At 54.5% G+C, this 14,484-nt stretch overlaps 1 protein-coding gene across 3 annotated transcripts; it reads left to right on the forward strand.

Moving 5' to 3' along the window:
- Positions 1-53: 53 nt before the first annotated feature.
- Positions 54-12,060, forward strand: LOC115648552 (leucine-rich repeat-containing protein 51-like). Of its 3 annotated transcripts, none has more exons than XM_030556315.1 (5): positions 54-135; positions 3,588-3,685; positions 5,307-5,512; positions 7,992-8,140; positions 9,577-12,060. In XM_030556315.1, exons 2-5 carry the CDS (start codon positions 3,601-3,603, stop codon positions 9,716-9,718), a joined length of 582 nt encoding a protein of 193 aa, XP_030412175.1. In that variant the 5' UTR covers positions 54-135; positions 3,588-3,600; the 3' UTR covers positions 9,719-12,060. The 3 variants fall into 3 exon arrangements, with proteins under 3 accessions (XP_030412175.1, XP_030412166.1, XP_030412184.1); XM_030556306.1 differs by having other exon boundaries at positions 113-186; XM_030556324.1 differs by lacking the exon at positions 54-135 and adding an exon at positions 195-215.
- The last annotated feature ends 2,424 nt before the right edge of the window (positions 12,061-14,484 follow it).

Genomic DNA, 14,484 nt, shown 5'->3' on the forward strand with positions numbered 1-14,484 from the left:
TTCCCAATTACCCCCCCGTAACTACACCTCCCAGCATGCCTTGCGGAGTACGGCTGGGTGGGGCTTTTGGTGTGGTTCTGGTTACCATAGCTACCCGAGAGTTCCATATAGTGAGGGGAGAGAGGAGCAGAGATGGTGAGTGTGAAAAATCTGTGCACTGAGTGTGAAAAGAGGGGCCAAGCACTGGTGAGTGTGAAAAGAGGGGCCAGGGGCTAGTGGGCATGGAAATCTGTGCGGGGCACTGTTGAGTGTGAAAAGAGGGGCCAGGGGAAGATGGGTGTGAAGATCTGTGCAGGCTGCTACTGAGTGTGAGAAGAGGGGCCAGGGCCTAGTGGGCATGGAAATCTGTGCGGGGCACTGGGGAGTGTAAAATCCATGTAATTGCCTGACAAGCGTGAAAAGCTATGCAAGAGCACACGAAAAGCTGGGCAGTGAGCGTGGTAATTCTGCCAGGGCGTGCCGAGTGGGAAAATACAGTGCTGTAAAGGTGACCCTGTGATGTGACAGAGTGCGTAGCTCTGTGATTGGGTGCGTAGAGCTGGGCAGGCAGCAGCCAGGGTGGACAGCTGCAGGAAGCGCCCAGTTCCCTGGGCCTCACTTTCGGCAAAGCAGCGCTTAAAGCGAGGGTTCCATTCTCGGGTTGGCTCAGTGGAAACTGAGGCAGCTCCCCCTGCTCCCAAGAAAGAAAGGTTCTAGTTACCTATCCAGGTTCTTATATAACCCTCATCACCCTGGTATCTGGGTGCCTTAAAGTGCTTGTAGCCTGCAAGTTGACTGTGTACAAAGGGCAGAATTGGCCTCCGTGTCCCAATTGCCAAACCACATTCTGCCCTCGCTGAGACCTGTTCTGCCCCACACTCCGGGGCGCTGTCCTTTGTACTCTAGTTGCTGTTTTCACAGCCGTGAGAAGGGTGTGAGCGCCTCTGGAACAGAGCCGTTTGCTCACATGGAGAGATCTGTATTAAAGAGAGCTGGGGGACCAGTTCACTGTATCTTTCAGAAGGAGCCTCACCCTGGTCCAGTGGTGCTGTTTGTGGAGCAGATGTTTTTAAAGCGTCCCCTTTAAAATGATGGGGTCTAAATTACCTGTTACCACTCAAGAAAGATCTTGGGAGTTATTGAGGATAGTTCTCTGAAAACATCCACTCAATGTGCAGCCGCAGTCAAAAAAGCAAACAGAATGTTGGGAATCATTAAGAAAGGGATAGATAATAGGAGAGAAAATATCATGTTGCCTCTATATAAATCCATGGTACGCCCACATCTTAAATGCTGCAGGCAGATGTGGTCGTCACAAAGGGCAACAAAAATGATTAGGGACATGGAATGGCTTCCGTATGAGGAGAGATTAATAGGACTGGGACTTTTCAGCTTGGAAAAGAGGCGGCTAAGTGGAGATATGATTGAGGTCTATAAAATCATGACTGGTGTGGAGAAAGCAGGTAAGGAAGTGTTGTTTACTCCTTCTCATAACACAAGAACTAGGGGTCACCAAATGAAATTAATAGGCAGCATGTTTAAAACAAACAAAAGGAAGTATTTCTTCACACAACATGCAACCTGTGGAACTCCTTGCCAGAGGATGTTGTGATGGCCAAGCCCATAACAGGGTTCAAAAAAGAACTAGATAAATTCATGGAGGGTAGGTCCATCAATGGCTATTAGCCAGGATGGGCAGGGATGGTGTCTCCAGCCTCTGTTTGCCAGAAGCTGGGAATGGGTGACAGGGGATGGATCACTTGATGATGACCTGTTCTGTTCATTCCCTCTGGGGCACCTGGCACTGGTCACTGTCGGAAGACTGGATACTGAGTTAGATGGACCTTTGGTCTGACCCAGTAGGGCCGTTCTTATGTTCTTTAACACCATCACATCTTGTGCTGTATGCCAGGTGGCTGCATTTCAATGGCACAGTGATCTCCTCATAGGAAAATGGAGGGGCCATTGTTAAATTCAGGGGAGCTGCAGTCAGGAGACCACCATCTATATCTGGCTTGACCTCTGGCTCGCTTTGTGTCCTTGGGCAAATATCTAAGCCCCTGTGTGCTTCAGTTTCCCCATCTTTAAAATGGAGGCAATCACACTGACTTCCTAACACGACACTTGGGAAGCTCGATAAATGAATGTTTTAAACAGCTTTGAGCCCTTTGGACGTGTCGTTAGTTTGTCAAGTGCTTGGGGACTGAAAAGCACTATGAGAAAATCAGCTCTTAGAAGATAAAACAACATCTGTGAAATCAGCGTGCCAGGGCAGAGGCAGCCGTGCATTTCCACTGGCGTGAAGGAAAGTATGCAACAGCTGAGGGCTGCAAGGGCAAATCTGTGGAGAATAGTAACACTCTCGGCTTTCCAGACATTAGCTAATTAATGCTCACAACCCTGCTGAGAGGTGAGCCTGGCTCCCCTTCCGCAGATTCATAGATCATCCAGTCTGAGCTTCTGATAGCACAGGCCAGACAGTTTCACCCATTGAATCATTTTTTTGGTGACTCCTTTTTGCACCCTCTTCAAGTTTTAAACAGCCGTTTACAGACGTGGCCAGCTGAACTGGAGGCAGTATCCAGTGTCCGGCAATCAGTATCCAGTCTCACCAATGTCGAGGGGAAATCGCTTCTCTAACCCTGCTCACTACTCCCCTCTTTGTACAACCAAGGGCCGCTTTAGCCCTTGTGTCACACGGGGAACACTTGTTGTTCATGCACTGTGACCCTTAGCTCCTTTTCAGGGTCACTGCTTTCCAAGATAGTCCCCCATCCTGTAGGTGTGGCCTGCATTCTCTGGTCCTGTACAGGGAAACTGAGGCACTGTGGGATGAGGGAATTTGCCCTGGTTTGCACAAGAAGAGAGTAGCAGAACTGGGAAAAAACTTAATTGTTAAATCCACAGGATCGTGCTAACTCCCCTTCTGGGCTGAGCTCACTGGCTCCGAGGGACAGGCCTGTACTTCCTGGGCCAGGAACCAACTAGCTGCATCCATCCCCAGTGAATTCAGAGACCTGTGCGCCACAAAATTAAATGTGAAGTTAAATGTTGCCAACCTCAGCTCCCCTGCCCTTTTGATTGGATGTGGTATTCTTGTTCCTGCCCTATCCCGTCATGTGCCTCGTGCTGTTAAACAGCTGCCAGTTCCACCCAGAGGTGGCTGCACTTCAGAGGCACGATGTGAAAGCCGCTGGGGTCATCTCGGTTGAATGGCACCATCTGATGGTGTTGTAACATCGTTCGCTTGTGGTGCTGCAGGTGCAACCCTGTTCATACTAATCTGGATGCTTAAGGGGGGAATGCTATGATGCTGGGGAGGTTGAAGACGAAAATGTCCTTTGATTTGTGCTCCACCTCAGCAGCACAAAATATCGCTGGGAGCCAGCTAGTGTGTCTGTGCACCACTGCCCTTTCCTGGATGGAATTAGCTGTATGTCATGAGCCCCGTACTGCTCGTTACTAAGGAAGACGCTCTGCTAGTTGAGGTGGAAGAGCCCTGGACTTTGGACCCAAAGGAGCTCTCTTCTAGTCCTGGCTGTGGCTGTGATGCCTTAAGGGCTGTTCTGGTTTCTTTATTAAAATCCCTCTCCTGTGGTTTTTCCTAGCGTGGCCTGAAAGATGAACGTGCGATGGGATTGCTGTAAGATCTCACTGCAGGCACCACCTCTGGACTATTCCTTCCGAGGCATCAGCTTCATCCAAGGTGCAGCTCTTACTCTGCAGAGGAAACAGACTTGTTTTCCGCATGGAGGGGGTGAGGGGAGGTACTAGGGCTCTGTCCCCACCACAGCTGTTGCTCATTGGCTCCTTAGCTGTCCCGCCCAGCAGAAAGGCCTTTTCATGCAAGGACCAGTCTACCACTGGGGAAACTCAGGCCCAGAGCTCCGGTGACTTGCTCAGGCTCACGAGAGGCATCAGTGGCAGAGGTGAGAGGAGAACCCAGGCATCCTGCCTCCCACCAGCAGCGCACACCCGCTCTTCCAGAGCTGGAAATAGAACCAGGAGTCCTGCCTCCTGCTCTAACCCTTCCACGCTGCTTCCCGAGCTGCAGCACAAGGCAGCGGGAGTGACCGGAAAAGGACAGAGAGCAGAGCGGGAAATAAGCTAACTGCACGTTTTAATGCTGCCACCACCTCTGTCGTGTGATGGGATTCAGCCAGAGCAAGCATAGCGCACAGCCGTGCGTAGGGTCGGGGTCCCCCTGCAAAGGGCATGTCGCTGGGCCAGCCTGGGCTGCTTTGAGTAATGCATGATGAAGGTGCCCTTAGCTGGCAGCTGCTTCAGTTTTAGTCCGTCAGCTCCCCGCTGTCCCACTGCCGGGAGCTTCACAGACCCAGCCAGGGAAAAGGGCCAGATCCCGGGAGCTCTCTTGCAGAGCAGTCCTGTTACTGACGGGGTTTGCCCAGCCACACAGGTCGCCTAGCCTGCTGGCCGCCCTTCTGCTGCATTCTAATCAACAGCAGGGACAACATCAAGCGATGTTGTATTCAGGGGTGCAATGGGGCAGTGCTGGGGGGGGAACAGGGGGCCAGCCGTCCCCCTTGCCCAGATCTGGGTGGCATCATGGCAGTGTCCCTTCCCTGCTGCCATGACAGAGGGCCGGCCAGGTCAGAGTGGAGTGGCGTGGTGACCCTGTACACCAGGTTGCAACACCACTTAAATTTGGGATGACCAGGCAGGTAGCCTGGGCCTCTCCTTAGCAAAAAGCTGGCAATACCCCCAGCCAGACTCCGGGCCCTGCTGTCCGAGGTGTTGCACAGACACGTAGCCCCTGCCATGAAGAGTCTGCAATCTCCCAAGATAAGACAGACGCAAGGGGAAGGAAGGGTGTACCATGACGTGTCCACCATGGCCAGAGAGAGGGAGCGACTTGCCCATGGTCACCCAGGAAGCTGGTAGCAGAGCCAGAAGTGGAAGCTGGGTCTGCTGCACCTCAGCCCATTGCCTCAGCCACAGGACCAGCATTTCCACCAGCTTCGGAGCAACTAGCAACACGGGTCCCTAAAACCCGCCGCAGACGAGCCAGGACCAAGGCCTGGAAACTGTTGCTGTAGAGAACCAGGCTGTGCTGGCACCAGCGATGAACGCAGGGAACCAGCGCCGCCCTCCCTCTCTGATCCTGCAGGGACCCCAGCACAGCTGCAGGGTGGGTTAACTAGAGTGCAGGGAGGTGCCCAAATACCAAGGTGATGGGAGCCATATCAGAACCAAGATAGACCGGGTCTGTGTCTGCCCAGCCAGTCACTGCTGCCACCGACCGAACCAGCAGCAGGTCGTGCTCTTTTGCTAGGCTGCTCTAACATCCCCCCTACTCTCCCCACTAGACCTGCTGACAGAGCAGCCCCGGGCTGGCCTCAAGGTGATCAAGCACTCGGCCGGGGGGAAGCTGCTGACCCAGGCGGTGCGCCTGAATAACAACACCATCAATGAGCTGACCGACTTCGCCTCCACCATGGAGCAGCTGCTGGAGTACCCCGACGAGCTCTCCTGGGTCGACCTCTCCTTCAACGACTTGCCTACTATCGACCCGGTATGGCTGAGTGGGAGCACTGTGGGCTGGTGGCTTAGGGGGTTAGCCCTCAACAAGACATGCTCCTAACCCTGCTTCTGACACTGACTCCCCCGAGGGCTCGGGCAAAGTCCTGCCCCTCGCTGTGCCTCAGTTTCCCCACCTGTAAAATAATGGTGATACCCCCCCACCCCCTTTGAGCTGTGCGGGTTGAAGCAGCGCCACAGGAACGTGAGTACAGCTCGATTACACACTGCAGCTGCTCACCTCTACATGGGATGTACCAGGGCTAGCAGTGAGTGGAGGGGTTTGGGAGAATCCTTTTCTAAAGTGCTCCCAGTAGCCCCCAGCCGTGGCGCTGGGTGCTTGGTCCATGCTGGTGTTACTGCTCTGCAGCCCTGACTCGCCAGACTTTGATTGGAGCCCAAATGCTGCCCCCTGCCCCTACACTAATGCAGCCTGGTGGCAGAGGGGAACAGCTGGCAGAGCAGGGTTGCTGTGGGGAGCGGGGCTGATGCCCTGGCCACGTGTAGGGAACTCAGGCGATTCAGGGGATCCCTGCCAGTTGGAGCTGCAGGGGGCTCGGAAGGGCTCAGCATTGGCCTAACTCTGCTGCCATTGTAAAAGACCCCCGGAGTTCACAGTGGGCCGACAGGCCAATGGTGAGCCCTTTTGGAAATCACAGCCCCATTGTGTGTCCCCTAAGCTCTGGGTCAAATCAGGCGGCTTTTCCCAGCTGAGTCCCAGTGGGGCCTTGGGTGAGACCCAGCGCTTACCCGTGCTTCAGTTTCCCACTCTGCAGAGCTGGGATAGTGGTCCTGCCCCACTTATAAAATCATAGGCACCGACTTCTCTTCTTTTTCCTGTGGATGCTCGACCCCCCCCCAGCCCCTGGTCCCACTTCCATTCCAACCCCTTCCCCAAAGTCCCCATCCCAACTCTGCCCCATTCCAACTCCTTCCCCAAATCCCCACCCTGGCCCTGCCTCCTCCTCCTCCCTCCTGGAGCGTGCTAACACTGCCAAACAGCTGTTTGGCTGCGGCCTGGCGGGAAGCACTGGGAGGTAGGCGGAGGAGTGTGGACGTGGTGAACTCAGGGGAGGAGGAGATGGGGCGGGGGGTGAGGGGAGCTTGACTACCAGTGGATGCTCTGCACCCACTAAGTCTTCCCCGTGGGTGCTCCAGCCCCAGAGCACCCCCCGAGTCAGCACCTATGTATAGAATCATAGGACTGCAGAGGTCATCTAGTCCAGTCCCCTGCACTCAAGGCAGGACTAAGTATTATTTGCATCTTTCCTGACAGGTGTTTGTCCAACCTGCTCTTAAAAATCCCCAGTGATGGAGATTCCACCACCTCCCTAGGCAATTTATTCCAGTGCTTAACCACCCTGACAGTTAGGAAGCTTTTCCTAATGTCCAGCCTAAATTGCAGCAAGGGAGGTTTAAGCCCATTACTTCTTGTCCTGTCCTCAGAGGTTAAGGAGAAAAATCTTTCTCCCTCCTCTTTATAACACCCTTTTATGTACTTGAAAACTGTTATCATGTCCCCTCTCTGTCTTCTCTTCTCCAGCCTAAACAAACCCAATTTTTTCAATCTTCCCTCCTAGGTCATGTTTTCCAGACCTTGAATCATTTTTGTTGCTCTTCTCTGGCCTTTCTCAAATTCGTCCACATTTTTCCTGAAATGCGGTGCCCAGAACTGGATACAATACTCTAGCCTAGGCCTAATCAGCGCGGAGCAGAGCGGAAGAATTACTTCTCATGTCTTGCTTACAACACTCCTGTTAATACATCCCAGAAGGATGTTTGCTTTTTTTGTAACAGTGTTACACTGTTGACTCATATTTAGCTTGTGATCCACTATGACCCCCAGATCCCTTTCTGCGGTTCTCCTTCCTAGGCAGTCATTTCCCAGTTTGTATGTGTGCGACTGATTGTTCCTTCCTAAGTGGAGCACTTTGCATTTGTCCTTATTGAATCTCATCCTAGTTACATCAGACCATTTCCCCAGTTTGTCCAGATCATTTTGAATTTTAATCCTATCCACCAAAGCACTTGCAACCCCTCCCAGCTTGGTATGGTTCGTAAACTTTAGATGTGTCCTCTCTATGCCATTATCTAAATAATTGATGAAGATATTGAACAGAACCGGGCCCAGAACCGATCCCTGCAGGCCCCCACTCATGATGCCCTTCCAGCATGACTGAGAACCACAGATAACTACTCTCTGGGAATGGTTTTTCAGCCAGTTATGCACCCGCCTAATAGTAGCTCCATCGAGGTTGCATTTCCCTAGTTTGTTTGTGAGAAGGTCCCTACTTCGTGCTCATGAAACCCTGTGGAATCCGGGGGTGAAGGAGGCTAGGGAAAGGCAAAGCCGGCTAGGGCTGCTTTTGACAGAGGGGTGTCTCATGGCCCAGCTGTTACCCTGGGAGAGGTTTGCTTTGCGTCCAGGCTCTCTGCTCCCTCACTCACTGGGGCTGGGGGGTCTGTGGCTGCAGGTGCTGACTATGTACCCCAACCTCCGGGCGCTGAACCTGCACGGGAACAGCATCCAGAGCCTCAGCGAGGTGGACAAGCTGGCCGTCCTGCCACACCTGCGGACGCTGACCCTGCATGGAAACCCCATCGAGGAGGAGAAAGGCTACAGGTGGGGCTGAAGGGCTCGGCCAGCTAATGCTTTGGGGAGAGGGAGGGACAGTGGGCACAGAAGCAAGCCCAGCCCTGGGTAACAGCTTCCTCTCTGCTGCCAGTGCCCAGAGAAACTCGCTTAGGGCCTCAGCCACCTCCACGGGCGTCAATAGGCTCCCAAAGCCTTTAGTGGGAGCTGGGTCTGACTTGCCCTGACACCGTGCCTCAGTTTCCCTTTGGGGATAATGTTCAATCCTTTCTCCCAGAAAGGATGGGAGGGTGAAGTGCTTTAAGATCGTCAGTGGGAGGGCCCCAGAGGGCAAAGTGGTACCTGTACGATGTCACACTCCAGAGCATCTACAGGCTCAGGGAATAAGGGAGAGGCCCCGGATGCAACCCTCTTTAGCTGTCATGGCATTGACGCCAACCCACATAGCTCATTCTGTACTTGCCCCTGCACAAACCCCCACACCCTCCCTCTCCGGGATACATGACCCAGGCCCTGCCAAGGGAAAACTTTTAAAAGGCTGGGCCCGGCTCCTGTCAGCCCTGCTCAGGAGCCAGCCTGCCCCATGCATGAGCATCTACAGATCCTCTCCTCAGTGCCAGAGGACAGCCAGGGCCAGAGACCCTCAGCAGGACCAGGGTCCCATTGTGCTGGGCCCCACCTGGTCACACAGTGCAAGTCCATCCCCAGACCTCACCCAAGGTCACCAGCAGGGCAGAGCAGCGGCAGAGAACCCAGATCCTGAGTCCCTGCCCGGTCTCCTCGCTCACGCTGGAGTTATGTAGGCCCCAAGCAGTGGTTCTGGACTGGTCCTTGGAGCGTCACTTGCCATCGCTCGGAGACACATAACGGAGCAGGCCAGCCAATCGGATTTGAAATTCAGTGATGCCTCCCCACCATCGGGGCTCGACCAGCTGTTCTTTAACCCTGCTCCCTTTCGGGAGCCGTGCGACTCCAGTCAGGCAGCAGGGTCCGAGAGCATGGAGCAGCGGCAGCAGGTAACGGAGGAGCTGCCAAGCTGTATTTGTTCTTCAGGTCTAGTCTCTTGCAGCATAGGTGCCAAGATCCACCCAGCCAGGGAGGAGCCCATGGGAAGCGCATCGCTGGTCTTGCATTTGATTTTATACAATCTGCTCTGCTGCAGAGGGGCCCAGCGGCACCCAGAGCCGACACACTGTGCTGTCTGGCCCTGGGAAAGAGGCTGCAAGGAGGCAGATCGGGGACTCCTGGACAGAACTGATTGCAGCAGTTAGCTATGGCCCCCTTGGGAGAGGCAGCAGTGCCTCCATCTACTACCGAGGGCTTCTCTAGGCCCAAGCTGGGGCATACAGCGTGAGCTGGGGGGAGGAGAGGAGAAGCAGCCCCTGGCGTTATGGTGGGGAGGCCAGGGAGTGACCCTGGCCTGATAGCCCGCCCCACACCGGGCCTGACCGGCTGCTCTCCCACAGGAGCTACGTGCTGTCTGTGCTGCCCCAGCTGAAGTCCTTCGATTTCAGCGGCGTGACAAAGCAGGACCGCTCCACCGCCGCCTTCTGGAGACGCATGAACGTCAAACCCAAGAAGGTCAAGAAAAGGCGAGACGACTACTGAGGGGACGAGCTGAAGCAGCAGCTGCACCGTTCAGCAGGGCCCAGCGCCCTGCTGGGGGGTGGGGGTAAAGCCCGCCTGTTAGCGTAGGAATAAAGGCTTCGAGCTCTGTAGGGCAGGACGATGAATTGCTGCGAGGGGTGGGGCTCAATCATCACTGGAGACGGACAGGGAGGCTGCCGGGGCAGCGGGCCGGGTACACACCTGCCATTGTTGGCACAGAGGGTCTGTGCTCGGCTCGCTCCACCACTCTACTGAGGGGCTAGGAAATGCCCCTCCTGTGATCGGCAGGCAGCTGGGGGGGAAGAAAGGCGGCCCTGGGCTTCCCAGGTGTGAGACTAAGAGCCTGTTGTGCCCCCAGCAGCAGATGAGCTGGCCTTGCCACGCTGGGCTCTTAAGATGTCCCAGCCCCCTTCTGCTGAGGCTGCCAGCGAGAGTCCCTCTGTGGTCAGGAGGCGCTAGCAGTCCCACGCTGGCTGCTTCCTTCTCGGCTGAGGATGGGGCAGCACCGCTCCAGGACGCTCTTGTGCCCCAGGCTTGCTCAGGGGGTTTCTCTACGGCTAGACTGCAAAGTGTAACCCTCCATCCCCGGCACATCAAACCAAAAGCCAGCCAGGGCAGGAGCAAGGGCACAGAATCGTCCCAGCACAGCCCCCGGCTAGAGCCCAGGGGCAAAGAGAGGGGCCCCTACCTGGGGAGGCAAACAGCTCAAAATGCTACATACGACAGGACTATCTGCCTTCCATGCAACCTGCCTCCCCTGGCCCTGGCCGGCGGGCCCTGCAGTGTGAGCCCAGTCGCTCCTGCGGGCACTAACCTCATCACGCGCTCAGCCCGCCTCCAAACGCTCGGTCTCCGCACTAGCAGGGGTGGGACGAGCCTGAAGGCCCCTGACTCCTTTGTGGGAAGAAAGCTGGTAAGTGACTGTCCCACAGGACCATTTGACTGAATTCATGGGCTCCCATCAGCCTGCAGCTTCTGGGGCTACTCAGCCCTGCCCCCTGGGCTTTAGTGCTTAATGCTCAGAGTCGTTCCCAGCTGAGCCAGCCAGGTTTCCCTTGTGCCCCAGGATCCTGGGCCAGTCACGTCACCCCCATGCAAGTCCCTGCCTGTCACTGTCGTCACTTCCCAAGAGGCTTCTAGCACAACTGCTCCAGCCCCTTTCTTCACTCTCCCTCCCCCAACACGAAATTGGCACCTCGCCCTTTCTCTGCCCCGAGGCAAAGCTTGAACTCATCCCAGGCCATGGGTGAGGCTGGGGAAGAGCAGCAATCCGATCCCTGACAATTAACTGACAGTGCATGCCCAGTGGGCTAGGTCGGGGCCTGGGGATAGCAATGGTTCCATGCCATCAGATCCATTCCCCTCCCAGACACCTCTCCCCCACCTCCAGCTGTTCACTGCCCCTACTGCTTCCCCAGGGCCACTTCAGTGACTAGAGGCTTAGGTGAGGCCCCAATAGGGGTAGAAATTATGGAGCTACAGATCAGGCCTAGGGGATCCCTTCTCCAGGAAGTACTGTGGGGAGGGAGCCAGGGTTCCAGCTGTGGCTAGTTCTACACTGGGTCTGGCATAGTTGAGAACAACCTCAGGGCTGCTCTAAGTGACACTAGCTGCTAATCCTGCCCAAGGAGCCATTGGCCAAGCAAGGGAGGGGTGTAGCACAACACCTGCCTGACTTCCCTCTGCCCTGGGGCAAAATGGCACAGCACCTTCTTCTCCACCCCTGAAGCCTGTGCCACCTGCAGGGACATGCAGCCCAGTGGATGTGCCTGGCAGCAGACAGTGTCTCCTCAGACTGAGGAAAAACGGTGCCAAAGGGATGAAATTCAGCCTGGCAAGGCCACGCCTGCCCCTCCCAGCTCTCCTTTAGCACAAGCCCCTGCCCCCACATTCCCTGTGCTTGCCCATGGACTGCAGCGCTCTTAAGACCCAAGCAGCTGCCAGCCTTGCTAAAGCAGAAGTTTAAGACAACCCCTTTAGTGATGGTATTTTGGGGGGGCAGGGAGAGCACGTTGCGATCCTCTCTCAGGAGACCCTGATGTGTTAACGCTGCTGATCCAGCCACCCGAAGCCATGGCTGCATGGGACGCTCAGGCCAGCTCCCATGCCAGAGTGAGGGTAGTTGGTGATTGCCCTGCGTCAGTTCTTCTCCTTGGGCATGGTCTTCCCCATCCCTTGTCCGTAGAACCAGGAATGAACTCAACCAGCTGGGCCAGGAGCAGGTGGTAGAGACGCTCAGGGGCACTGTGGAAGCTCCTGGCTTAATGGTTTGAGGGCACCTTGCCCAGGTTTTGCTGGTGCACTATTAAACACATCAACTCTCTCCCACAGGGAGTGTCACATTTTTTTAAGTGGTCTAATTTCTTGACACAACTCCATGATTCCCATGGGGGGACTGATCATCAAGGCTGAAGTGCACAGCCCTGGCTAGAGAAGTGCACACCGTAGTCCTACAGCAAGGCCAGTAATGTGTGGCTGAGTAGAGCATCTCTTAGGGTATGTCAACACTACCCCCTGCATTGCTGCTCTGGAGATCAATGCACCGGGCTCGATTTAGCGGGTCTAGTGAAGCCCCACCAAAATCAACTGCAGATTGCTCTCCAGTCGACCCCAAACAAGAAGGTAAGTCGACAGGAGAACGTCTCCCATCGACCCAGCGTAGCGTGGACCCTGTGGTAAGTCGATGCAAGCTATGTCAACTCCAGTTATGGTAGTCACCTATCTGGAATTGCGTAGCTAAGGTCAACTTACCACAGTAACGTAGACGTAGCCTTAGAAAGCCAGCCAATGGCCATTTAAAGATTATGATGTGGAGAATCAGCAGCAGCCCAAGGGAGGCTGCTCCAGTTGCCCTCTCTGTTAAAAATCAGCACCTTATGGGAAGGATCCAAATTGTGAGCAGAGCAACTGAGTGAAAAACCAGTGGATTTTTTCATGCCAAGAAGCTTATTGGACTGAAAAAAATTCAGACTACACGGCTTTTGGTGGGACTGCTCCAGCTGCCTTGAGATGCAATTTCATACCCTTGTTTTGCTGCAGTCATACAACATCTAGATTGCGAAGCAGCCCATCCAAGAGGAGCATTGCAGATAAAGGCAGTTGTTCTGTCATTTCCAATGATGATCTGATCTGAAGCCACTACAGCTCGTCCACCTCAACTCAACAATGAATGCATGTTAGATCAATTGTGCCCCACAGAACATGGGTTTTGAGTACAAGGGAGGGCATGTTTCTGCTACACTCAGAGCTGTGACTGCTGCCAGGGAGTGCTGAAACACTGTGTAGTGGGGTGCTGAGGGCCACTGAACCGAACGGTAAATGCTGTATATGATAGAAACCACTTCAAGCCGGGGGTGCAGCAGCACCCCCTGCACCCCTAGTTCCAGCACCTATGACTGCTGCCTGTATAGATGTACCTGAGTTAGCTTTGATCACGCTAGCTCAAACAATACGGGAGAAGTGGTGGCAGCGTGCACTTCATAAACCCATCTCAGATACTGGGTATGCTCTTGTTACTCAAACTAGATGGATCAAAGTGGCCCAGTTATGTCTACACTGCAATCAAAGGTTTGACTGCAACACATGTAGACATAGCTGGAGTCACTGGTGGAGGACAGCCTCTGAGTCTCACCTTTATATCAGGAGCATTCCTGGTGGCAGGCAGAAGCAACCAGGGCGGCACATGAAGAAGCCAGCATGGGTTGTTTGGGAGCTACTTTGAGGCAGTTTGACAAGCAGTTCCCCAGAGCTGGGTAGGAAACAGAGTTCAGTGTCAGCAGTTGGCCAGGGTCAGAGGAGAAGATTTTAAAATCCTTCCTGTGAGACTAGAACTGTGCTAGAAACTAACAGTGCCCACAGTTGCCTGCTTAGATGACCAGAAAAGGCACATGTTAGATTAAAGACTCTCCCAAGCCAAGTTTTACATGAAGGGAGCTGATCAGCCCCACAGCCTGCTCTACAGACAGGGAGGGCAGCTCTGCAATTCCCCAGAGCAGCGTATTGGCACCAAGAACCTTCAGTGAGGTCATCACACACCAGAACAAATCAACTGGCACCAACTTGTCCTTGGGAGGGAACAAATCCCTTAAACCCCAGTGCCTCAGTTTCCCCTTTGTGAAGTGTTTAATACTGATCTACTGCATGCGGGGAGTTGAAAGCTGCTTGGATAGCCTTAGCTAGGCTGTGCAATAGCAGAGCAAACTATTTCATTGATAGGCCTTAAGGGGAAAGCTGGCCTTGAATTCTGAACTCTAAATACCCCCATCAGGTGGTCACTTTGCCTTCAACGAGGATGGGCGAGGGCAGCTGTGATAGGGTGCGGGCTTGAGTTGGGCAGAGTGAGACCTTATGGGGGAGGAAGTTAGAGAAGCAGGTTGCAGTTAGCCAGGCTAGAATTTAGGGCAGGACAACAGAACTAATTCCTCATCTCTTGTGAAAACTCAGTGACAGGTGGCCATCTCATCTGGGAGAGTGCACCCCCAGCCGCACAGCATGCCTTGGCGCAGGCAGGCCCTGGGTCAGTACCTACGAGGGAGTCACACCCCTACGGCACTAGCAAAGACAAGTACATCCCTGAGAAGTCCCGCTGGTCCTATTGGGATGCAGGAAGGACTAAAGGACCTCCCCCCAGCCTAAGGGGAGGATCCACAGGACCTGGAAGCCAAGTGATTCCGGGGGACAACTAATGAAATAACAGGAACAGGAGTGTGGTCAAAGGGTCAAACGAAGGGAAGCTGACTGGGACACCGGGCAGAGAACCCCAGACA

The sequence above is a fragment of the Gopherus evgoodei genome, chromosome 1 (genome assembly GCF_007399415.2).
Source record: "Gopherus evgoodei ecotype Sinaloan lineage chromosome 1, rGopEvg1_v1.p, whole genome shotgun sequence".
NCBI classification, from domain to species: domain Eukaryota; kingdom Metazoa; phylum Chordata; order Testudines; family Testudinidae; genus Gopherus; species Gopherus evgoodei.